The following is a 25,545-nucleotide window of genomic DNA, read 5'->3' as shown; positions in this document are numbered from 1 at the left end:
AGAGGACTTTGCTGCATAACCCTGAGGAAAGCATGAAGGTCATCTTTTCCTTTATCTCTTAATAGCAGACCTCATAGTCAGCTCCCTTTTTTTTCCCCTTGGTCTTTACTCAGCTCTCTCGCCTCTCCAGAGACAAAAAAAGGCCTTCTGAGCAACAGTTACTTTCTGGCCAGATCAGAGACAGTATCAATAAATGACTTTTCAGGCAGTTAGAGCCGACAAAGCCTGGGAGTCTCGTGGGTTTTGTCATCTGTCCTTTTCAGGCTTCCCATCAGGGCTCTGCCCTCTGGTCTTGTGGAGATGAACCTCGTAAGCTAGCAGGCAAACCACAGTTGCTGCCTTTCTGCTTAGGGAAACTGGTTTCCTCCTCTCTGTGTGATCACTTTTTATCTGCACTTCTGTATGAGTCTGTTTTCACACTGCTAATAAATACCTGAGACGAGGTAATTTATAAAGGAATGAGGTTTAATTGACTCATAGCGTTCTCGTGGCTGGGGAGGCCTCACAATCATGGCGGAAGGTGAATGATGAGCAAAGTCATGTCTTACATGGCAGCAGGCAAGAGAGCTTGTGCAGAGGGACTCCCATTTATAAAACCATCAGATCTGGTGAGACTTACTCACTACCATGGGAACAGTATGGGGGAAACTGCCCCATGATTCAGTTATCTCCATCTGGCCTTTCCCTTGACACCTTATTACAATTCAGGGTGAGATTTGAGTGGGGACACAGTCACACCGTATCAACTTCTCAGTACAGAAGCACCGGTTTATATGGCTATTTACATTTCGATTTAATTAAAATTAAATAAAGTTAAACATTTCATTACTCATTTACACTAACCACATATCAAAAGCTCAGTAGCCACATGTGGCCTAGTGGCTACTGCATTGAGCAGTGCAGATCTAGACATTTCTGTCATCATAGAACGTTCTAATTGGATAGCACTGTTATTTGATTAAAAGGTGAATGTTTTTAATTTGTAATGTTTTATTTTAATAATGGGAAAATTTAAGCTGAATTAAAATGTTCTCTGAATAAAACATATATTTGCCATTTATGGGATGTATCTGATTATGTGAGAATGGATACTTATTTTCATTTTGGCGTAAATCATAGGTAATTTTACTGAAAATACAAATTTTATGTGAAATTGCAGGAAACCTGGCAACACAAATATAGACAATTTCTTTTTAATGGGAAGATTGTGTTGATTCTTTGATAAAATACATTGAGCTCATGTTCCCTATTTATGCACTTTTTGTTTTACCTTGCAGATATTTCTGTTGATTGTCTTTATGTGTATAACATTACTGATTGCCAGCCTCATCTGCCTTACTTTACCAGGTATGAGCTTGTGCTAGCCTTCAGCTAATAGCATCATTAAGGTTGGTTATTTAGCTATTTGACAGAGTCTTGCTCTGTTCCCCAGTCCGGAGGGTAGCAGTGTGATCATAGCTTATGGCAACCTTGAACTACTGGGCTCAAGCAATCCTTCCGCCTCAGCTAGGTCTATAGCTCCATTTAGGAATTCAAAAATTAGAGTACCATATTAGGAAGACAATCTGTAGGAAAAAATACGCTGGAAATTTGGGTCTTGCTGTTCTCTCTAGCCTATTGAGAAGTAATCACGTAAAGTAAGTTACTGAATTATGTAAGTGATCTTACCCAAGTGATCGTTGTGGGACGCTGTAGAGTTTATTCTGAACAACTTTTTGTATGAGGTGCTCCTTCAGACTACTCTCAGATCCATTTTTCACATTCCAGTATATTCAGATAGTCTTAACTTTTTCTAAGAAAATTAATACGGTATTCTTTGATTATTGTGCTTTAAAATGTTATTGTGTCCACTCATTAAAATAAGCTTAGTTTTCTGTCTTGATGAATGAGCCAATTGGAAGAAAGTTACTCTAAATTATTTGTAATGTTTCTAAATATTGAAAGTAATTCCCCACTTTTGTCCTATTATTTGCGTAACAGTTTCATTTGGTGATAAAAACAATGAAAACATTAATTCCCTCAAAAGCTTTTTTATACCTAAAAGAACAAGTAATTGGCATGACAAAGCAGAGTGTGTCCCAGTAGAGCTCACCTCCATTGAACTTAACCTAGTTTTGGTTGTGATTTCATGAAATCGTGCACTCTTTAGACGTTGTGGTTTTTGTCATTTGTTTTTTGATGAAGACATTGATATATCGAATGTGATATCTTTTTCCTAATGTGAAAATACTAAAAGAACAACATGAAGATTACAATTCTCTTTACCTAGCCACATGTCTCATTTATCAGCTTTTCTATTTTCAGTATTTGCTGGCCGTTGGTTAATGTCATTTTGGACGGGGACTGCCAAAATCCATGAGCTCTACACAGCTGCTTGTGGTCTCTATGTTTGCTGGCTAACCATAAGGGCTGTGACGGTGATGGTGGCATGGATGCCTCAGGGACGCAGAGTGATCTTCCAGAAGGTTAAAGAGTGGTCTCTCATGGTATGTGTTTGTAATAAAAGACTGATCTTGTCTGTTAGGAATAGTGAATATTTTTCCAGTCATCTTAAATTTTTTTTTTTTTGGGCACTTTTATTTCCTTACTATATTGTTTCAAGAGAGTTGATTTTTTGAATTAGAAGGAATATTCTTTTAAGATAGTGGCTTTCTGGTTCATTCCTGTTCAGAGTCCTACATTCAGATGTATTTGAGGTTTAAAAGAAAAACAGACCGGGCACGGTGGCTTATGCCTGTAATCCCAGTACTTTGGGAAGCTAAGGCGGGAGGATTGCTTGAGCCCAGGAGTTTGAGACCAGCCTGGGCAACAAAGCAAGACCCCATCTGTATTTTAAAAAGTATATGTATATAACATATTTTTTACTGGATCACTTAGTAGCGTGTTTTTCTTTATACTCGGGCATGCACACACCCACACAGGCTTATATTACTTACTTAAGGGCCTTACTGGACACTTCGTAACATTATTGCTCTCAGTAACACATTTGACTGCCACAAATGTAGGATTAAAAAAAAATAGATGATTATCTGAGTGTGGTGATGTATGTCTGTACATGTGTAATGTTGGCTGCAGCTGGTAATTATGTTTAGGTTACTGCTTATACCTTTTCATTTGTGTAATCAACTCTAATTTTGTATCAATTTGTATTTTGATTTTGATTTCATTAGAAGTTTAATATCCATTTAATATTAATGTTGAAGAAAAATATAAAATCCATTTTTATAGTGAGAGATTCATTCGATATTATGGAGGGGTTTAATTGCTATTTAATCCATAAGATAATGAGACACTTAACCGTATTTAAAATACAGAATCCAACTAATTCCAGTTTTCATTTGATAGTCTTCCATATTATTAGAAAGTGCAGTGTAGAGAAACAAGTACTTTGTCTTACACACACATCATATTTAGTCTCTTGTTGAAACAGGTGTGTTTTCTGAGGCCACCTGAAGTAAAAGAGAGGTCATCAGGATCCAAGGCCACTTTAAATCATTTTTTTTGGTCAGAATTTCATCATTACTCTTTTATAATGTCTCCTGTCTGTGTCAGCTTTGTTTTCATTTTGCCATTTAGTCCAGTTGCTAGAGCTGCACTGTCTGGTATATTAGTCATGTGGCTAAATGGCTACCATATTTGACAGATACAGGGCATTTCTATCAGTATGGTAAGTTCCACTGGACCATGTCGTCCTTTGAGGGAGCCAGTTTGATCAGCTTTATTAATTAATTTAGGATTGTGCAGAGCCCTTCCTCTATACCAGTCCACCTCAAGGTTCACAGATCAGCCTGTGTATGGGTGGGCCACTGTTGGAGCAGGGGCCCTGGCCAGTCGGTGGCTTTTCTTGAGCAAACGGAAACCTAGTCCTGAGAATTGGATTGTGAGAAAAAACAGCCCAGCCACCTGTGTGCTTTTTATGTAAGAGACTTGAGCACCTGCAGATTTTCTGGGTCCTAAAACCAGTCCCTGTGGATACTGAGAGATGACTGTGGTTGCTCTGCTAGGCATCAGTCTCAAACCTCAAAATGGAAATAGAGTTTGGCTCAGTCAGAAAGATCCTCTTCAATGATATGGTCTCCTGTTTCCTGATAGATCATGAAGACTTTGATAGTTGCGGTGCTGTTGGCTGGAGTTGTCCCTCTCCTTCTGGGGCTCCTGTTTGAGCTGGTCATTGTTGCTCCCCTGAGGGTTCCCTTGGATCAGACTCCTCTTTTTTATCCATGGCAGGTAAATGTATGTCTTTTGTTCATGTTATTTCATTAAGGATTTGGGATCAGAAAATAATCCAAGCCAGGCATGTGGCTCACGCCTGTAATCCCAGCACTTTGGGAGGCCAAGGTGGGAGGACTGCATGCACCCAGGAGTTCGAGACTAGCCTGGGCAGGATGGCCAGACCTAGTCTCTATAAAAAATTGGCTCATGCATCTGGTCCCAGCTTCTTGGGAGGCAAAGGTGGGAGGATCGCTTGAGCCTGGGAGGTTGAGGCTGAAGTGAGCTGTGCTCATGCCACTGCACTGTAGCCTGGGCAACAGAGTCAGCGTCTGTCTCAAAATAAAAAAAAGACACCAAAAATTTTTTAATTATTTAATTTTTTAAATATTTAATTATGATATTTAATTCTAAGAACTCTTATAAAATTGTTTAAGTAATGCTCTTTAATCGATCTTTTGTTTCAGAATATGCAGTTCTTATAACTTCTTTAAAAGTGCTTACCTTATAGGTTAAAATGTTACTAACCATTTAGTTTTCTCTAATATTTGAAAATACAAACTAATAGTCATTGATTTTCGTTCACCTTTGAGATAGGTTGAATTGTCTTATTCCTTTTGACTTGGAGGCTTTAATACTTTGAATTATTGTAGCATGTTTTCCCACAAAGTCACAGATTCATTAAAAAGAGTATCCTGGCTGAGTGCAGTGGCTTATGCCTGTAATCCCAGCACTTTGGGAGGCCAAGGCACGTGGATCACCTGAGCTCAGGAGTTCAAAACTAGCCTGGACAACATGGTGAAATCCCATCTTTACCAAAAATACAAAAAATTTGCCAAGCGTGGTGGTGTGGGCATGTGATCCCAGCTACTCGAGAGGCTGAGGTGGGAGGATCGCTTGAGCTTGGGAGGCCACGGTTGCGGTGAGCTGAGATCATGCTACTGCACTCCAGCCTGGTGACAGAGTGAGACCCTGTCTCAAAAAAAAAAAAAAAAAAAAAAAAAAAGAGCATCCTGAGGGAACCCATGTAAGTCACAGCAAAGGTCTTAAAGCTCATGGAAAAAGAAATGGAACTTTTCTATTGTATTTAGAGCCTGAGGTTTTTAACATCATTGAATTAAGATCTCAAGTTCTTAGTAGGTATTGGGGGAAAAGAGCTAGGTATTGACTTCAGTCATTCAAAGGCTTTTTAGCTTTATTTTTATCTCTTAGTGTATTGCAATGGATTTTTCAGAAAATGAAAATTATTTGGGCCATATTTCCCTTTCTCTGCTTTCCAGATGGAGAAGCTCTACAAACTTCATTTACCAGAAAATTTTTATTTAAGTGCTTTTAATGTGTACCCACACCCTGGATTGTATCACCCAGGTGAAAATGAGGCTAGTGCAGGAATTTTCCTGAGGAATTTACACTCTGATGGGAAAGCCAGACAGATACACAGGTGTTGTGTGGTGTGATTAGGGAAAGCACAAGGAACTGTGGCATTGTGTAGGAGAGGCATTTAACCTGACTTTGGGAGTTTCAGGTATGGTTTTCTGTAAGAGATAGTATCTAAGCCAACCTGACTAGTAGAGAACAGAGAAGTGGGTAAAAAAGGAAGAAGTATATTCCAGGAGGGAGATGCTGGGCAGACCTGGTGTGAGACAAAGCATGCATATGTGGGGAACTGCCTCCTTTCTAGTCTGTCTCATAGACTAGAATAGACAAGAAATAAGTAATACAAAGAAGTACAGAACTGACTTGTGTTTTGATTTATGACTTTTTAACTTTTTGATCGTTGAAAGCGATACACATTCAGTAGAAACTGTACTTTGAGTACTCCTACAGCTATCCTGTTTTTCACTTTCAGTACAGTATTCAGTAAATTGCATGAGATATTCACTACATAATTATAAAATAGGCTTCGTTAGGCCTCAGTTTTACTACAAGGCAAAAAATAAAATAGGTTTTGTGTTAGAAGCTTTTGCCCAAATGTAGGCTAATGTAAATGTTCCGAGCGCATTATGATAGGCTGGGCTAAGCTATGATGTTCGGTAGGTTAGATGTATTAAATGCATTTTTGACTTAGGTGTTTTCAATTTAAGATGGGTTTGTCTGGACCTAACATCGTTGTAAGTTGAGGAGGATCTAATTAAGCATATGTTATGCCTTTCTGTAAGAGCTGTATTCCAGAGTAGTCTAATAGTATCTGTAATTGAAGGAAAGAGCTACTTTTTTTTAATTTTTTTTACAGAAAAATGCCAGCAAATAAAGGTAGAGAGATTAATGGGATTAGAAAAATACTATTTTGCAATACCAAACAAGATAATTGATAATAGCAAGGATTGTTAGTGGATGTTGAATCCAACAGATGAAAGGTTGATCGGTCTTTAATTGCTATTGCTGTATAACAAGTTATTCCACAACTTTGTGGCTTAAAACAACCATTTTAATTTTGTCCATAGAGTTTATGGGTCAGATATTAAGACAGAGCATATCCGTTTGTCTCTGCTCTGTGCTATCTGGAGCCTTAACTGGGAAGATTCAATGGCCGGGAATGATTTGACAGTTATAGCTGGAATCATTTGGCTGGAAACACAGCTAGTGGAGGGATCAGGTTGACAATACCCTAACCCAGTCAGTGATCACTGAACAATACGAGAGTTGATGCTTGTTGTTGGTTGCTACCCATCTGGGGCTGTTGACTGGAGCTCCTGTATGTGCCTGGGCTTCTTCATAGCTATGTAACCTCAAGGTATTTGGGCTTCTTATGTTGTAGTTTAGGGAAATGAGTGTCCCCACAAACAAGAAGCTGCATCATCTTTTATGACCCCCTGTCAGAAGGTCTACAACATCACTTTTCAGTAAATTTTACTGGGTATAAGCAAGTAACAAATGTTGGCTAAGATTCAAGGGAAGAGGACATAGACCCCCTACCACATGATGGGAAAAGAATTTGCAGGTATGTTATATTGCAGTGTGAAAGTGGTTATTTGCATGGTGGCGAAGTGTCACCTTATGGATTACTTGATGGCTCAAAGGGAAACAACTAGTGGAGGGGTCAGGCTGACAATACCCTAACCCAGTCAATGATCAAGCACAGTGCTGCTGCAAATGAGACAAACAGATACTATCTGCATTTTAATGTTACGCGGCATGAGCCCTGAAAAAGGCCAAAGCATCCTGTGACATCAAGGAGCCATCTTGGCATTGTTAGCCAGGCCTTGGTGTTCTCCTGTTGGACATAAACAATTTGACAGAACATCAACGTCATACGCTGTCACTCTATGATCAAGATAGAGGAACACAAAAGCAAGGCCCTCTGTGGTCATGTCTGAACACAGACAGAACGTGAGCATTATTCAAGCCACAGAAATGACCAAACATTCCCCTTTACTGGCTAACATGATTGGTTACTGCTTCATTACCAATTACAGTTTTAGCTTCTGCCACTTTTTCTAGATAAGATTTATTAAGATAACCATTCACAGATTACTCTGCTTTCTAATAGCATCCGATACCAAATTCCTGCTTCCTTAAATCCTCCCCCAAATCGCTAACACAAGCGGAAATCCTACAATAACCCCTTTCTGGCACTGTTACTGAGGGGCCCCAAGTTCTCCATGCTGTGTTACTCCCTTGCTGCAATGAGTAATACATGCAACTTGTTGTAGTTATACTTGTATTTTTGGTGGTCTTTACGGTACTCAGCATTACCTGTGAAATCATCATCACCTTAGAGAATTCTTTGGTACTATCAAAGTTTAAAAATGCTTATATATTATGACTCAGCAATTTGGCTTTTTAGAATCTACTGCATGTATACAGGAGGCGTGAGCAAGGCTGTTTCTGCAAATACATCATTTTTTATAGCAAAAAAATGAGAAATGATCCAGATGTCCACCAATAGAGAATGCCCAAATAAATGTGGACTATCAGTGCAGCAATTGAAAAAATGAAGTGGAGATATTTGTTTTGACATCGATAGCTCCCAGACATGTTTCTGGGTTGGGGGAAAGCACAAGCTGTAGACAGATAATGTGCAGCGTGCTATCCTTAATGTTTTGCATTAAACCCCCAAGTTTTGGAAGGAACAGCTTGCTTTTTCTCCATTCATGACTTTAAGCTACTTGCCTTCCCTGCAGCAAGTGGCTGCAGCCCTGTGGGATAGTGGGCCACTTGGAATTCTAGCAGAGCAGCTAGTGTGGTGTGTGTCCTGTCTGACAGGAAAGGACTGCAAAGCAGTGGGTTTTAGAGAACGTGAATCACAGTGATCTTGGACCTCCTCGGGTAAACATTAATCTCATTTGGGTGTCTGCTGGACTCCCAAAAGGCCAACAGAAAGCTGAGTTGGTGGGTTGTTGCATCTTCCCTGCCTGTGAGAAAAAGCAGGGAGGCTTTCTTCACGTTCCTCAGGAGGAGATTGTTGGACGCTATCCCAAAGGTCTGAAGAGCTAAAAGATCCTTTTGAAGCCCTTTAGGATATTCTGAACCAGGCCCAAGCCTCCTTGAAGCTGCAAAGGAAATTGTAACAAGTGCTTTATATGCAGGAGGTTCAGCAGCCACAGAAAGGCCGTTAAGGCAGAGCAGTCAGAACGCATGCCAGTTTGACAGAGAACTGCTGGCAGAGCCATGAGCTTCCAGAGAGAAGAGCAAACACACAGGACGCTGAGTGCAGTATGTTCACACGCACACACAAACAGCAGCTCTAAAGCAGAATGCAGTTGTTGTGGAGCTGTATGGCATAGATTTCAGACAAATCTAGTAGTGAAAAAAGATGCAGACAGTCACCACTGGGCTTGGCTTGGAGACATGGAAGATGAATGCAAAGCACTGAGCAAAATGGAAGAGGAAATTGAGAAAGAGAAGTGTTTTGGAGGAGACATCTAGGAGACTTAGTGTAGTGATAATGGGGGTTCCAGAAGGAGGAAATGTGAGGCAGCATTGATACAAAAATAGGAAAAAATTTAACTGAATTGTAGAAAGATCTAATTCTGTAGGTTGAAAGGGCTCATCAGATTTGGTAAGATTGAGATCCAAGATAAAAACACATATTTAGGTATATCTTGTTAGACACGGGGAAATCATATACAAGCTTCAAAAATCTGTACTGTCATTGGACTTCTTTTCTATAGCACTGAAAACCATAAGTTATCAGAGAATTTATAGATGACTGAGATAAAAGGGACAAAACCCAAACTTCCTCTACCCAGACAAAAAATAATATAACTGTTCAGCTATCAGGATGAAGATTGATATTTGAGGGTATTCAAGAATTCAGTGTGTGTATCAGCCTCTCACCCCATTTGAAGAAGATCCTTAGAAGATTAACCAATCAAACCAGTAAAGAAATGGGAACATTGGCCTCAAGATGGTAGACAGTGAAGAAGAGAATTAACAATCTGAGCAAAGTCCATATAAAAAATGATACTACATATTTTCTATGGGATATAGATGTATAGGTGCAGCTGAATGCATGGGAAAAAATGTGGATGGTATGTACCAAAAGCTAATAGTAGTTATTGCTGGGGAGGGATCAGGATTTAAGGTAGTGGTCACAGAGGACTCCAGTCTTCTCTGTAAAGATTTTGGTTTTATGTAAGAATCAGTCTAAATGTTACATGGGGTTTCTTTTTAAAAAAAAAAAAAAATATATATATATATATATATACACACACACACACACACACACACACACACACACACACACACATATTTAAATAAGTTAGATAGAGACCAGGTTGTAAAGGGTTTTGTGTGTCTTGCTAAGGACTTTAGGGTTGTTAAGCAGGGAAGTTACATTCATGATCTGATTTGCATTTAAAGAGATATTTGGTGGTGGTGGTGATGGGAGCTGTGGGGAGGTAGTCATCACTCTGACTGCCCGGTGGAGAGTTGAAGGGTAGGCAGGCCAAGAGTCCATTGCACCATGAGGAGTAACCTAGTAACAGTTTCCCGATAGAACCACAAATGCTTCAAACTAGAAGCTATCTGTGAGCCTTTAGAATGGTTTCTTAGGCCAAACTTGGCTCCACAGTCTTAATTTGACATACATAAGCTCAGTTGAAACCAATGAAATAGCCTAAAGATGGTTTGAAATAAAATCTTGGCATTTATTTTATTTGCTTTTTGAGATCTCCATTAGTGTCCAGACTTTTTCTAACTCTTGGGAAAACAATATAGATTTTTAAAAGACAGAAGAATGATTTTTGGTGGAAACACTGAATTTGAGCTGTTGAAGAAAAAGAATTCTCTGGGTTTTCAGTACATGTTAGTCTTTTGTAAAATTGTTGCCAGTCCTGTAGAACTTCTGTTTTGATGTGAAATAATGTAAGAAAATTATACAGCCTTTCTGCTGTGTTTATTGTTAAAAAACAACAGAAATCTGTTAAATGGTTTTTAATTCCCTAGGACTGGGCACTTGGAGTCCTGCATGCCAAAATCATTGCAGCTATAACATTGATGGGTCCTCAGTGGTGGCTGAAAACTGTAATTGAACAGGTAAGCAAGATCAGTTTTCAGAGAAAGACATTCTGGAATTGGTTGTGTTTATGTTTGGTGGCTATAACTCTTATTTCTTATCTTTCTTTCTTGCTGAGTTTTCTACATTTTGTTTGATGGGCATATATAATTTTTTTTTTTTTTTTTTTAAGACGGCAGTTTAGTTTTACCACTGTAGGGGAGGAAAAATAATTTTTTTCTCAACCCTTTTTTTTTTTTTTTTAAGTTAAAATGGAACCCTTTAATAAAAGACTAAGAACAGAAAAACAAAAGTTTATTAAAGTACGTATTTCATATATACATGGAGATACCCAGGGAATGAGTAATTTCAAAGAGGTGGCTTTGAATTCCAGCTGATCTTCAACAAAGAATAATAAATTTTTAGAGAAGTGACAAGATGAAAAGAACTTTGACTCTCTAGGGGTGGCTAGATGCTGCTCCTTAGTAAAGCTTGGCAGTGTAGATTCCTCTGGTGCCATCTAGAGGCCCAGAAAGGCCCAAAACTCTCTTCAGTGGGCAATCTTTGTCCTCCCTGGTGGAGGCAGGTAGGGTGGGCTACCTTTTGTCTTTATACGTTTATATTCTGCTTCTAGGCAATAGAGGGAGGACAGAAAGTTTTCCTACATCTACCCTTTCTCAGTTGCATTCAGCTCAAAACAATCCCTATGCCAAAGAGACATATTTTTAGGGTGGCATATTGTGGTCTTCTATATTCCCATGAATTTTCATCAACCACGTTTAAGACATCCTTTATCTGAAGGTTAACCAGTAGCTTACAGTATCTAGAACCCTGTTCGTAGTGGAGACAGAATGAAAATACGTGCTTTTTTTCTGGTGAAGTTTGATATGAATGTATCTAAGCCTGTAGTAGATTTTGGAGTGGGGAAAAGGTTATTGCTCGAGGTGGTAAAGGCAGAGGAAAAAACAGATTACAAAAGGAGAGCTGTTTTGGCTTGATCTAGCTACGTAGTGCCTAAGACTGTTATTGTGTTACAGAACTGCCAGATAATTTGATTGTTGTGGCAATACCTTGGAAAAGATAGACTGTGCTTTAGCACTCCGATAATTAGACTAGGAGTATGGTACTTCTTTTAAGGAAAATTTCTATCCAAAATGGCCAACATAACAGATTTTGCTACCTCTTTACGCTTTAGTTATCTAGCAGATGTACTTGTTGGGACCCCTCTTATCCTTAGGCCAGTGCCACATAAATAAGACATGACAGTTCTGTAGCAGTAAAGTACACCTCTTTTTGATGTATGAGAAGTATAGACAGTAGTTAGCCAAACATGCTCAAGAAAATCTGTTCAAAAAGTACCTATATTTCAAGATTTTGATTCTTAGGAGTGGGGGGTTGGGGAGCCAGCACATTGCAGTGTGTTTGTGTGTGTGTGTAAAGTATGGGCTAATTCTGAAGTCCACCAGGAGTGTGATGGATTGGGGGCTTCTGGCTTCATATCCCTTCAGGATCAGAGTGCAGGCCAGTACACTCTAGAGTGGCCAGGTTAGACTCTGGCCCTTGAAAAAGGAGCGTGGAGATAAGGTTTATTCATACTGGAGGCTGTGGAACATCATTGATCCTCTAAATAATTTGTTCTGTTATTGTTTTCTCTTGCGTGTGTGTGTGTGTGTATAAATTTAAGTAAAATGGTTGGGAATGGTTGAGAAACACTGGGATGCTTTGCTTCATTGATTAAAATGCATTTGGGTTAACTAGGTGTCTTTGGGAATGGAAGCATGCCTTTAAAAGGTTAAGCATGTTTGCCATTCAAATTCTGAGGTGATGGGTTTGAGTTATGCTACATTCAGTCACAGCTAAGAGAGGTTTAAGTGCTGCTGGGGAGGCAAGAGGAGAAGAAAATAACAGCCTTCTGCCTTGTTTCTGTCTGCACTCCATCTAAATTTTCTGTCCCCAAGGTTTTCCCATTTCCATCCATTCTTTCCTCTGCATTACTTTTGTAGAGTTTTCTGGATAAGATGATGGAAATGTTCTAGCAATTCTTAGACTTGCTTTTTTTATATTCACTATATAATTCTTTCATACTAAATTTTTAACTACCTTTTGATTTGTTAAAGTTTGATTTATGCAAGCTTTTCAGAAATGTTTCCTGCTTCAGTATTTTCTCATCATACTCAGATAAAATGAATGCAATATTGTATAATAACACAATATTACATATTACATGTGTCTTACATAAGGTGTATGAAGTTACTTCAGGTAGTGTGGTCTTGAATGAATACCACTGAATGTCATCTGGTATTGTATAGTGCAAGTAGAGTATAAATTATTCTAGATTAGTGTGTTATTTCATCACTTAGCTAGCAGAGCTAATTGCAGAGTGTTAGTGGGTAAATACATTTCCTCAGAAACTCGTGGGCACTGTGCTTTTATGTTGGTATACCAGAATTTGCCTTGACTTAAAAGTAACCAGTTTGACTATTTTTGGGTTGGTAGATTCAGTTGTGTGGAGATTGCTCTATTAACTTGGAGGAATTTGTCTTGTATCTTTGTTCTAATTGTTTTTTTATAATGTTTCAGGTTTATGCAAATGGCATCCGGAACATTGACCTTCACTATATTGTTCGTAGACTGGCAGCTCCAGTGATCTCTGTGCTGTTGCTTTCCCTGTGTGTACCTTATGTCATAGCTTCTGGTGTTGTTCCTTTACTAGGTACGTAATGCTGGTTGTGGAGCTTTGAAGGAGCACTTTTACTAACATTGGACATTCTTTTCACCCCTAGTAAAAAGGATGGCTCACTCCATATGCTTTATTTGTAAACATGAATCCAGCTAAAACAATGATTTCAAAATACTACTTTTCTTAGATTTGACTACTCTGGGTGAGATTAGAGGATCATAAAGCTCTTTGATACAGTTCGTTTCTCTACCAGAAGATAAAATTTGAAATTTACGTGCTGTACAAAATAGGCAGGATCAGATTTCCTTCAAGTTGTCTGCATCTGACTAGAAGTGCTGTGGTTATGTAAAATTAAGTAACAGTGTTGTTATATTTAATTTTTAAAGAAATACTCTTTGGCATAAAAGGATACCCAAAGAGGAGATGCTACTGTGCAACATGTTTATACTTGGAAATACACTGTCTTATTGATTGTGTACTGAAGAATCCTCATAGCTCCTTAAACCCAGCATATTTTCAAAATTATAAGCAGAGACTTTTCCTTTCCAAATCTTTTTCTTCTCCAGAATTCCATCTCTCAGCAACAAACATTATCATCCAACAAATTGCATAAGTCAGAAACCTTGAAGGCTATCCATGTCACCTTATTCTGTCCTCCATGTCCCTCTGGTCTCCAAGTGTCCCATTCTTCCCTGAGGAATCTGGTCTCGTCTCTGGAGCCTTTGCTCCTGACTTCTGTTGAGTCATTCGTCTCCTACCTTCGTCTCCTACCCTAGCTTTGGCACCTTCCTATCTGGTTTCCCAGCCTTAAACCTGCCACCACTAATTCCTTCTCCACACTGGGCACAATGACCTTTCAAAAGAATGAATCTCACTGTGCCTCTTTGGTGAACATTTTTTCATTGGTTCCTCTGTGGCCTTTAATACAGTCCAACCTTTTGGCATAGTTTACAAGGCTCCTCCTTTTGCTTTGATGTGGACTTCAGTTTGACCTCACTCCTTGCCTTACTGCATGTCATATACTCTGAGTTTTGATTAAACAACCATGGAATGGCCTCTTATCAAACACAGCATGTCCTCTTATCTCCATGGCTGTCTCCACATTTTCATTTGTCTTATCCATCTGCCAGAAATGCCGCCCTCCTCCCTTTAACCATGAGAGAAGAGCTTAAAAAAACACACAACCAAACTTGCAGTGTAACATGTATACTTGTATGTTACCTTACTAGGTCAAGAAATAGAACTTTTCCAGCCCCTTGGAAGCCCTTTGTGTGTGTGCCCTTCTTTACCTTTTGCCATTGGTTTGACTTCTAATAGTCTCATTGCTTCTTAGCCAGTAAAGATATTAGCCATGTGCAGTAGCTGCTTGGGAGGCCAAGGTGGGAGGTTGCTTGAGGCCAGGAATTCAAGACCAGCCTGAGCAACATGGCGAGACCCAACCTCTAAAAAAACAAATAAATAAATTATCTGGGAGTGGTGGCACATGCCTGTAATCTCAGCTGCTCTGGAGACTGAGGCAGGAGGATTGCTTGAACCCAGGAGTTCAGGGCTAACCTCAGGTTGTGACACTCCCATCTAGCCCAGGCAACAGGGCAAGACCCTGTCTCTTAAAAAAAAAAAAAAAAATTGCTAAACACAGGTTTGTATAGAGAGAGGCTAAGCAATGTATCCCTCAATCTGCAGGGTGGCATGGGAAACAGGGAACAGTTAAGCTGAGGACCCACAGTGTGCAAACTGCATTGTTTCCTGGTTCCTTCCAAGTAGAAACTTCAAGGCTTTTATTTGGTTTGAATTGTGACTATGCCAAGTATCATAAATACCATATTAAAATGCAAACATATATTTCATGCAAAATATATTTCAAAGTCCATTTTTGTTTGTTTGTTTTGTTTTTTTTGAGAGACAGACTCTCGTTCTTTTGCCCAGGCTGGAGTACAGTGATGCAATCCCGGCTTGCTGCAACCTCTGCCTCCTGGGTTCAAGCAATTTTCCTGCCTCAGTCTCTTGAGTAGGTGGGACTACAGGCATGCACCACCATGCCCGGCTAATTTTTGTCTTTTGGTAGAGGTTTCACCATGTTGGCCAGGCTGGTCTTGAACTTCTGACCTCAGATGATCCACCCACCTCGACCTCCCGAAGTGCTGGGATTACAGGCGTGAGCCACCACGCCCAGCCCATTGCTTATTAGTTGAATATGTCATTAAAATTAAATTATTTTGACTCTGTAGAACAATCTATTTACTGGTTTTGTCTAGACTAGGAATGCCCTATTTTCTTTTTTATTCTAATTATCATATTATTTTCTGCCTATTAATAGTATATAGACTTAAGAATTTGGATTTCCAAACCAGTCGTTCATATTTTCATTTTTAAAAATTTTATTGTGAGCTTTTCTGGAAAGACTTTGGAAGGGAAAAAGAGTGGCAAATGAAAAATGTTAGTACCTGTTTTGCCCTGTTTAGATGCTTTATGTAATTCTTACACGTTAGTCTTATGCACAGCACACTATTGTGTTTGGAATAATCCACCTGAGGGTATTAATTTTCTGATTTCCTCGGAAATACTTGCTCTGATTTTAAAGCCCCCCCAGTCCCCTCTGCTAAGGAAGTATTAAAACTCATGAGTTAAATATAGAAAAATAAATACATGTGTGTGCTACAAGTTTGAGGATATTTTTTATTATATAAGCACAGTTTTGGTTTTGCCTCTTTAAACTGTGGCACAGTTGAAATGTATAAATGATACCACTGCTTGTGGAACATGAGAAGTCATCTCATCCACTTCTCACTCTGTTGTCCAGGTTGGAGTGCAGTGGTGTGATCTCAGCTCCTTGCAACCTCCACCTCCCAGGTTCAAGCGATTCTCCCACCCCAGCCTCCTGAGTAGCTGGGACTACAGGTGCAACGCCACCACACCTGGCTAATTTTTGTGTTTTTTGGTAGAGACAGGGTTTTACCACATTGGCCAGGCTGGTCTAGAACTCCTGACCTCAAGCAATCCGCCCGCCTTGACTTCCGAAAGTGCTGGGATTACAGGCGTGAGCTACCATGTCTGGCCGCCTTGTTTTACAAATGAGAAAAGGGGGGGTCAGAAAGGGCTCATGACCCACACAGATTGTAGAAAGTTAACAGACCTGGAGCTTAGAAAGCTTGTCTGCCCCAGTCCATTCTTCCTAGGGGAAGGACATGTTTATGTTTCATGTCACTGTTATTTCACATACACTTAAAGTTTTTCTTTTTTGGTTTTCTAGGTGTTACTGCGGAAATGCAAAACTTAGTCCATCGGCGGATTTATCCATTTTTACTGATGGTGGTGGTATTGATGGCAATTTTGTCCTTCCAGGTCCGCCAGTTTAAGCGCCTTTATGAACATATTAAAAATGACAAGTAAGTCTGGTGTTCTTTTCATCTCTTGTTTACGTGTTTTCACTTCTTAATTTATGTGTCTGATGTGACAAATCATAGGAGGGAAACATGCTCAGATTCTGGATATACTTGGAGGTGGGATTAGCAAGGTTTGCTGACAGATAGTGTGACATGTGAAGGAGAGTGGAATGAAGGACTCAGTTGGCCCAAACAACAGGGAATATGGAGTTGTCACTTACGGAGCTGGAAAAGACTGGGAGAAACTGTTTTGGAGAGGGAGGGTTTTTTTTGGTGGTGATGGTTTTTTTTCTGAGACCGAGTCTCGCTCTGTTGCCAGGCTGGAGTGCAGTGGTGCGATCTTGGCTCACTGCAACCTCTGCCTCCCAGGTTCAAGCGATTCTCCTGCCTCGGCCTCCCAAGGAGCTGGGATTACAGGTGTGCACCACCACGCTCAGCTAATTTTTGTATTTTTAGTAGAGACAGAGTTTCACCATGTTGGCTAGGATTGTCTCGATCTCCTAACCTCGTAATGCACCTGCCTTGGCCTCCCAAAGTGTTGGGATTACAGGCATGAGCCACTGCACCCAGCCAAGAGATTTTTTAGTGCCCATTCCAAATAGTTTTTCAGTCTGTTTTCAAATGTTTTGGTCTGACAGTATATTAAATAGTTTTAGATAAAAATAAGAAGCCTGCATTAGAAACCAGCAGTGCCCTGCATAAGCTCCTCTTGCTTATGCAGGGCCACTAGGTTACTCTCAGGTTGCACAGAGAGGCTTGAGGGTTACTGCAAAAATGTTGTGGTACTCTGTGTTTTGAGGAAACCATTGAAAACTCTGTCACTTGATCTCAGTGAGAGATCGAGGAAAGCCAAGGAATACACCTTCCTGGGATAATATTTGACCTTTCATGTCCTGCCTGTAGGCTGAATCATCTGCTTCACTGGGTTCTAGCAGAGAAAGTGAGTTTGTTGTTTATCCAAAGAGAGTCCCAGTTTATACCTGCTGCCTTTGTATCATTATTAACACTATCCCCTTTTACTTGTGCTTGTCCCCCCTTGCACAACAAATTATACAGTTACCTTATTTGTCCTGAGGAGTAAGATTTTTGAGAATGAAATTTATAGCGTTCAAGACTTCTCCAAAGCATTTACTGACAGTAAAAAATACAAGTATACTTAGCCAGTCAGAGTACAAAGGACTGTCAACTGAAAGAAGAGGAAGGGGTATTTTCAATGATGAAAATCAACTTTTTAGCACTTTTTGGCAGAGGAGTAAATACTGCAAACAGAATGACAAGCAAGACATGCCCTGAGGGAACTTCCTGCCTACTTCTTTCTGTATGCTGGGCGCCTGCCTTTTTGCACTCTGCCCTTCTCAGCCTTTGCCACGGGTCTATTCCCATTGACCTCTTATTTCTCATGCTTTATCTTCTTCTGCTTTTTGCTGTAGCCCAGTGTCCTCTTTCCTCTTTTCCCATCTATTCCTTCATGCAGAAAACTGTAGACTTAAGTGAGGGCATGTCTTGTCAGCTGTTGTATATGTACTCTTTAGCACAGTGTTTGGTCTGTAGGAGGTGCTAAGAGTGAGTGAGTGTGTGTGTGAGAGAGAGAGTGTGTGTGTGTGGTGGGCTTGAGTATGAGGGAGTGAGTGGTGGTAGAAGAGAGGGAGTTGGGTTCAGAGTCTCCTTTTTCTGCCACTGAGTTACTCTTTGGGCTTGTTCAATTTAACTTGGTTTCTGTATGCTTTTTATTTACTTACTTTGTCATTGCTATAATGCTGACCATATTCTTAGTGCATCTTGCTATTGGGTCATCACTGTGTGCCAGGTAGTGCTATGTATATTTTAGTAGATATTGCTCAACCTTCACTGTTTAAAATATTTGCAAAATCCTCAAACTTTTAAAAAACACTGGTTGTTTGGGAAACAGTGGGGTAAGGAAGGGCTAACTTCAAGAAAAGAAGGTAAGACAAAAGAAAAGGAATAAAACAGTGACATTATGGATAAAGATGCAGTAAGATTAGCATACTTTTTAAAAAGTGACATATTAAGCTACTGGACATAAACTACCCAAATATTTCCTTAGGCTTGTGTGCATTTACAGAAAAGTAATAGATGAAAGTCAAGGTGGAGAAGGTATTGGTGAAAAGTAAGAGTTCCGACAGTGAGCTCTTATTAAAACATGCTAAGCCTTTGTCACCAGGCTTCATATACTTTCCCTTTCTTAAAACAATGCTGCAGCATGGGACTGTTGGTCTCATTTCCTCCATAAACGGAGGAAAGGGATGAAGGAAAGCTCCCTGGCAGCCTGTCATGTGCAGGCCTCACTCTCCCTCAGTCTCCTTAACTCAACTCTGTGAGCTTTTACTGGATCTGCATCTCTGCCTCCAAATGGGTGCCCTTCACACTTGTGCCCAGCCACCTACAGCTTGTTGCCATCCAACTTTGTTGCTGCTGTCCTCTTGGGGTCAGCCTGCAAGCCATCTGCTCACGTTAAGTGAGGCAGGCCTTCAGTGAGCCGTCAGTGCAGCTGTCACCCTTCCCTGGCATTAGAGATGTCTGTCTCCTTGAGTAGGATCTCCAGCCCTGTCGCTCCAGCCACAGTGACATCCGCCTTGTTTCTGCAGCCCTATTGGCCTTTGCCATTGCCTTCTCCTTTCATCACATACGTAAGTTAGGAACATTTGCCATTCTGTTGAACCATATTCTCCCACTTCCTGTCACTTATACTCACTCACTGCCATGCTCTCTTCCCTTTGACTTCACTGATATCTCTCCTTTGATTTCTCCTTTCTTCTCTATAACTAGAGCTTCTAGTTTTACTTTCGTCCTTTCCTACCTTTCTTTTTTTTTTTGAGATGGAGTCACACTCTGTCACCCAGACTGGAGTGCAGTGGCATAATCTCAGTTCACTGCAACCTCTACCTCCCGGGTTTAAGCAGTTCTCCTGCCTCAGCCTCTCTAGTAGCTGGGACTACAGGCATGTGCCACCACACCCAGCTAATTTTGTATTTTTAGTAGAGATGGAGTTTCACCATGGTGGTCAGGCTGGTCTCAAACTCCTGACCTCAGGTGATCCACCCACCTCTGCCTCCAGATGTGCTGGGATTACAGGTGTGAGCCACCGCGCCAAGCCCCTTCCTAGCTTTACTGATGGTCGTGTTTTTAGTCTGTCTCCTTAGATTTGTGCACTAAGTTGTTTTATAAAATCTGAACCTTAACAGATAAATCCACTGCATAAGTTTACTGTATCCCTCCTGACCTCCGTGTGTCTGAGTGTCTGAGACCCCCTAAACCACTGACTGAAGCATGTCCTCCACTGCACAGCATTGGAGGCCTTCCAGCCTTTGCTGCTTCTGCAGCTCTCTACAAACCCGTACCTAGCTAGACGTGCTGGCCTTTACAGATGTTCACTCTGGACTCCCTTTGACTAGCCCAACCATTGACGGGTTTTAAGTAGGAGTTAGATTTAAAAAGACATCTGAATGTTTTACTCTGTAAGTTCATACAAGAGAGTAACCACCTTGTTTTTGCAACCTAGGTATCTTGTGGGTCAACGACTTGTGAACTACGAACGGAAATCTGGCAAACAAGGCTCATCTCCAGCACCTCCACAGTCATCCCAAGAATAAAGTAGTTGTCTCAACAACTTGACCTTCCCCTTTACATGTCCTTTTTTGTGGACTTCTCTCTTTGGAGATTTTTCCCAGTGATCTCTCAGCGTTGTTTTTAAGTTAAATGTATTTGACTTATGTTCTCAGCATTCAGAGAGCAGCGGTGTAAGGTTCTGCTGTTCTTCCCTGGATCTTCTGACTTTACTGCTGTCTGAGATTTGTATATGTGTAAATACAAGTTCCTTGATACCCTAAAACCTTGGATTAAACAGAATGTGCATTGTACATCTTTAAACAAAATGTATATTAATTTATTAAATCTAGTTGTCACTTTATTTTGGACCTGCTGTGATCTCGACAGGAAACATGCCACAGAGCAGTAGTGCACAGGCAAGACTTTTCAGTGATGCCTTGTGGAGCGCAGTTCATGATGTCCTAGCAGCTTTCACTAAGGGAACTGTACATTCTTTCTTGGCTATTCAGACCTTACCAAGAACGTTAAAGGAAACAAGTAGAAATCAGCAGTGGAGTGTCTGTGGTAAGAAAACATGAACTTTATGCTTCACTGTTAGTTGTTTGTGGAAGTTATTTTGTATAACACCAAAGCTGTTGTACATTTTCTACTGCCTGATTTTTTTCATGTGTCTGTGTTTGTAATATTGTATAGTATCTTGTGCTAGGTGAGGAAATTATTTTTAATTTTGATAATTTAATATTCCTAATGTGATCAGCATTGGGAGTTGGGTTTCAGTGCTTGTTAGGGGCATGTCTATACTTAGAAAAGAGAAAAAAAGTCCAAATGAAGATTTTCATTAGTCCATCCCCCACCCCCCTGCCCCACATCCTTTCTTTTCTGTAGCAGTGGCCAGAAGTCATGCAAGGTCATAAATCTTTCAGAATGACATCACCAACTGTATTGCATCTTACTGGATTTAGGACTTCTGAGATGTTTGTGAGGTGTAGATGTGGTTGTGGTCTTAGATTGACAGCATTAGAGAAGACTGGTTAGGACATCTGGTCTCGATGGTTAGCGCCTCATTGGCTGAGGACTAGGTGTCCATTTCTCCTAGCTTTTCATCAGGAAATCCCAAAGTTTCCAAAGCTTTTTGTTTACAGAATAAAACTTCAAATAAAACCAATTCATTATTTTTCCAGAAGGAAGCTTGACTGAGCTGGCCTTTTAACATAGGAATGTATTTCATTGGAAACATTCTGAAAAATCTCAGAGAACTAAACCCTTACAAACTTTGTTTTCCGTCATAACCAAAGCTTCAAATTAGAAGTTTAGAAAAATAGAATGGTTGGGTACATGATCTAAGTGTTTAATGTTAAAGGTATATTGTAAGGGTAGTGTTTGTTTTTGAATGATACTTTAGGAGGTCTCATAGAAAGTGTATAGCATAGGTCTTCAGGAACTATAAAAGAATTTTCATATAGTATTAAAATCCAGAGACTAAAATCTGAGAAATTTTTAACATATGCAAGTCAGCCAAACATAAGCTACCAAAATAAAGAGCAATGTGTTCTGGCTGTTTTATACTTCAACAATTTTTTCCCTAAGTGGTAAGCAGTTACTTTAAAACACATTTTTAAAAACATCAGTATCAGGAGCTGCGGTGGCTCTGGCCGGTTGTCCTAGCACACAAGGAGGCGAGGCTGTGCGTTCAAGGCCAACCTAGGCAAAATTTGGAAAATAAAAAAATCAGTATTAGAAATAATGCTTGACATAGGATTCAGTGTTACACCCTTTGGCACTTTGGAGTAGCCTGTTCTCTCATTTGAAATAAGGTCTTTGTTAGCCCTACCTTTACTCAGAAATGTAGTCCTACTGTAAAAAATTAGGAGGATTTTAAAATATAATACTGCCTGTCGTGTATTTCTAAATTGTTCTCTTTGGGAGAAAAATATTGAGTTGAGCATATAACTTGATATATTTGTAGTTTTTTTTTTTAACTTTTTTTTTGGCCCCCAAGATGTAGTCTTACTCTGTTGCCCAGGCTGGAGTGCAAGTGGCACGATCCTGGCTCACTGCAAACTCTGCCTCCCAGGTTCAAGTGATTCTCCTGCCTCAGCCTCCCAAGTAGCTGGTACTACAGGTGCACGCCACCACACCTGGCTAATTTTAGTTATTTTAGTAGAGATGGGGTTTCACCATGTTGGCCAGGCTGGTCTCGGAACTCCTGACTGCAAGTGATCTGCCCTTCTTGGGCTCCCAAAGTGCTGGGATTACAGGTGTGAGCCACCACACCTGGCCAACATGATTATATTAATTTTGGGTTTTGTTTTGTTTTGTTTTTTAATTTTTCAAAGAATTTGTGGATCTTGGTATAAAGTCATTGGAACATATCTGTTTTAACAGAAAGAGATCCTAGGCAGATACCTCAAAAGGTTAAAAATTCTTAATCCTACAGAATTTTAAATGAATCTTATCAAATGTTTTGTAAACAAAATATGAATGGCCAAAACATTGCTCTCCATTTCACTGGCAGGTAATTTATATTGTCTTAGTTAAGAATTCTCCCCTAGTTTTTCTATTGTACTTTATCCTGTTGTTTTCAATGAGATAAGTATTGTCATAGAAAAAGCATTTTCCGGCATAATATTTGCTTGGGTAGCATTCAGGTTTTATTATTAATATTAACCAAGAGCCTTTTATATATTTAAAACCCATAGTTCAGAAAATGCTAGTATTGCTGCCCTTCTTCACATAAATTTTTAAAAGAATTATACTATAACTTTGCTTCATTTTATATTGGGTTAAAACAGCCTTCAAGAAAGTTAACTAGGAAAGAAGACCTTTTCGTTTTATTTTTACTATTTATATATAGAAGACAAATCAGCATTTGGGGTTAGTTTTACATGACCAGTTATCAAATGGTCATACTATGAAGTGTGCAGTTGTTCATTATTAGTAAATTATGTTTGATTTTTAAACTATTTAGTACTAATAGTTGAGATGAAAACTGAAGACAAATGCCAATGTGATGTTTGTGTATAGCTAGCCTTAAAAAACTTCCCATGTTTTTAGGTGATTTTTTCCCCCCGCTTAGTTCTTTGGAGAAACAATGAAGATGGGCCATTTTAATTCCAGATGTAAACAAAAAGTAATTTTTATTTCAACATTTAATGTAACTGTTATTGTGGATTCTTGTTTTGTGTATTTTCTTTCCCTTATTCAAGTAATAGAGAATAACTTTCCTTCAAATGATTTGATCCAAGATACGTCATTTCTGTATTGGCAAAATGCCACTATTAAAAGTGTAATTCTTGAATTTAGGTTGAATTGATGACTTTTTAAAACAAAACAGTAACACTGGACATTTCTACATTGTATTGCGTTTGCAAATGTGGGTGAACACGTACACATGCAGGAGAATGTAGTGCCATAAGAACACTGGCACTTTTTAAAACTTTCCAAGTTAGCTACTTATTTTGATTTTCAGGGTTGAGTACTCTAAGCTCTCTACTTACTGTGAGAAGTTTTCTACATTGTAAAATTAAAAGATTACATTTAAAATACTCCTTTAGGATGTTATTCAGCCATCAAAAAAAAGGAAAAAAAAACAACTAAAATGTCTTACCACTAAAGTATTATTAAAAGCCTCATTTGTGGAGATTCGCTGACTTTCTTGGTTAAGCTGTTTTGTATTTGTATTTACTTAATTTGTCCCCTCAACCAGGTGTTTTCTTTTCAGCCTGTTACTGCCCTGTGCCATTTTAAAAAATAGCCATCATGAGTAAGGGCTTCTTTAAAATAATCCCTGACAATATCTTTGGCATTAATAAGACATAAAGATAAGACAGTATATGTATGTTTTCATTCTTGTTCTGTACGAGTGCCTCATTTTGTAGTCATGAAAGTAACATAGTACCTTAAATAAAAATGTAATGACTAAGGTCTAGGAATAACTATTGTAGAAGCTAAATAGAACACTTAGTTGGGGGTGTCAGTTTTCTATTAAAGCAAACACCTTAGGTACCCAGACCAATTTTTATGTATATATATTCTGAAATGCTCCCTTTTTTATGTGGTCATTTGTTGCCTTCTAAGTTGAGAGAACAAAACTGAATAAAGTGAATGTTAGTTGTAGTCTAGTTTTTTTGTTTGTTTTCGTATTATTGCAAGATTGCAGAAATATCCATTATTAGCCAGTATAGATAATCCAGATGTTTTAATATAATAGGAAGGAAAAATAACTCCAGTTAAATGTGACTGTGGCCCCTCCCTTTTATGTATAAATTGAAACGCATAGTTGCAGAGGATACATCCCTCCCCTTCTGTCTCCCTAACTTGAATTGTAGACCATCCTCACTGGGAAGAGTAAGGCCCCACATTTTGTGCAATAGCAAGCTACTGCCCACTTCTGCATGTCTGCTACAAGATAGGTTGTCTGTTAGCTGAATACTTAGAGTAAAACCAGTCAAATCCATTGTACATACTTGACCATATGTCCCAGATAAAAAGGAAAGACTTGCGTGATGTTTTTTTCCTTCTGAGTGCCCTGAGGAGATCCTTTTGCTTCAGACTGTTTCTAATTTTTCTTTGTCTGTAGGTTCAGAATTTTTCCTATGATTGTTTTCCCCCAAACAAGTGCATTTTTACTTTAAATGCAGAGGTGATAGAGGAAATGCTGTTTGAACCATAGACATCTTTAATCTGTGAAGTTGAAATTTTTCAGTAAAGGAAGTTGCATGGTGAAGTTCAGAAACTGACCATTAATTTCCCCCTTCCACTCCACAGTTCTTAGCTACTCTTGTTGCAAACATACAGTGATAAGGAGAACTGATGTATCAAGGGGCTGAGAAGGTAACGTTCCCCTCCTCCTGAATGTTTGTATTTTGATGTCTTGTTTTGTTTCTAGCACTGTACTTAGTAGTATAGTTGAATGAGGTATGACGTCTCCCTTCAAGGAACTCAGAATGGAACAGAAACATGAGCAAAAGATTGTATTACAGAGGTGTGAATAAAATGCCATGGGGAACATGGAGAAAGGTTCACCCGGGAGAGATGGCCTAGCCACTTCCTTAGTGACTGTTTGGTGTGTGTAGGTCCCCCTGCCATTACTCTTTCAGCCTTCTGCAATCTAGTTCTACAGAGTCACACACTTCTCCAAAACCAACCATACGTAAACACTACGTAGAGGCCCCTTTTTGCCTCATTTTACATTGTTTAGTTATCATTTTGAAACTTTTCTTTACATATGTAACAGTGCCAGAGTTTTTCTGCTTCTCTGTGGTTGT

At 39.4% G+C, this 25,545-nt stretch overlaps 1 protein-coding gene across 1 annotated transcript in view; it reads left to right on the top strand.

Annotated features, from left to right (window-relative positions):
- Positions 1–24,399, top strand: part of MARCHF6 (membrane associated ring-CH-type finger 6) — an 82,859-nt gene extending 58,460 nt beyond the window's left edge. Inside the window, exons 20-26 of the mRNA XM_007961212.3 lie at positions 1,278–1,347; positions 2,305–2,486; positions 4,093–4,227; positions 10,600–10,689; positions 13,229–13,361; positions 16,579–16,714; positions 20,232–24,399. Of these exons, the coding sequence (XP_007959403.1) occupies positions 1,278–1,347; positions 2,305–2,486; positions 4,093–4,227; positions 10,600–10,689; positions 13,229–13,361; positions 16,579–16,714; positions 20,232–20,322 (837 nt within the window). The 3' untranslated portion in view covers positions 20,323–24,399. The remainder of the gene's footprint in view (positions 1–1,277; positions 1,348–2,304; positions 2,487–4,092; positions 4,228–10,599; positions 10,690–13,228; positions 13,362–16,578; positions 16,715–20,231) is intronic.
- Positions 24,400–25,545: the final 1,146 nt, after the last annotated feature.

This window comes from Chlorocebus sabaeus, chromosome 4 (genome assembly GCF_047675955.1).
Source record: "Chlorocebus sabaeus isolate Y175 chromosome 4, mChlSab1.0.hap1, whole genome shotgun sequence".
NCBI lineage: Eukaryota > Metazoa > Chordata > Mammalia > Primates > Cercopithecidae > Chlorocebus > Chlorocebus sabaeus.
Note: the sequence above shows the minus strand (reverse complement) of the source record. Positions and strands in the feature narration are given on the sequence as shown.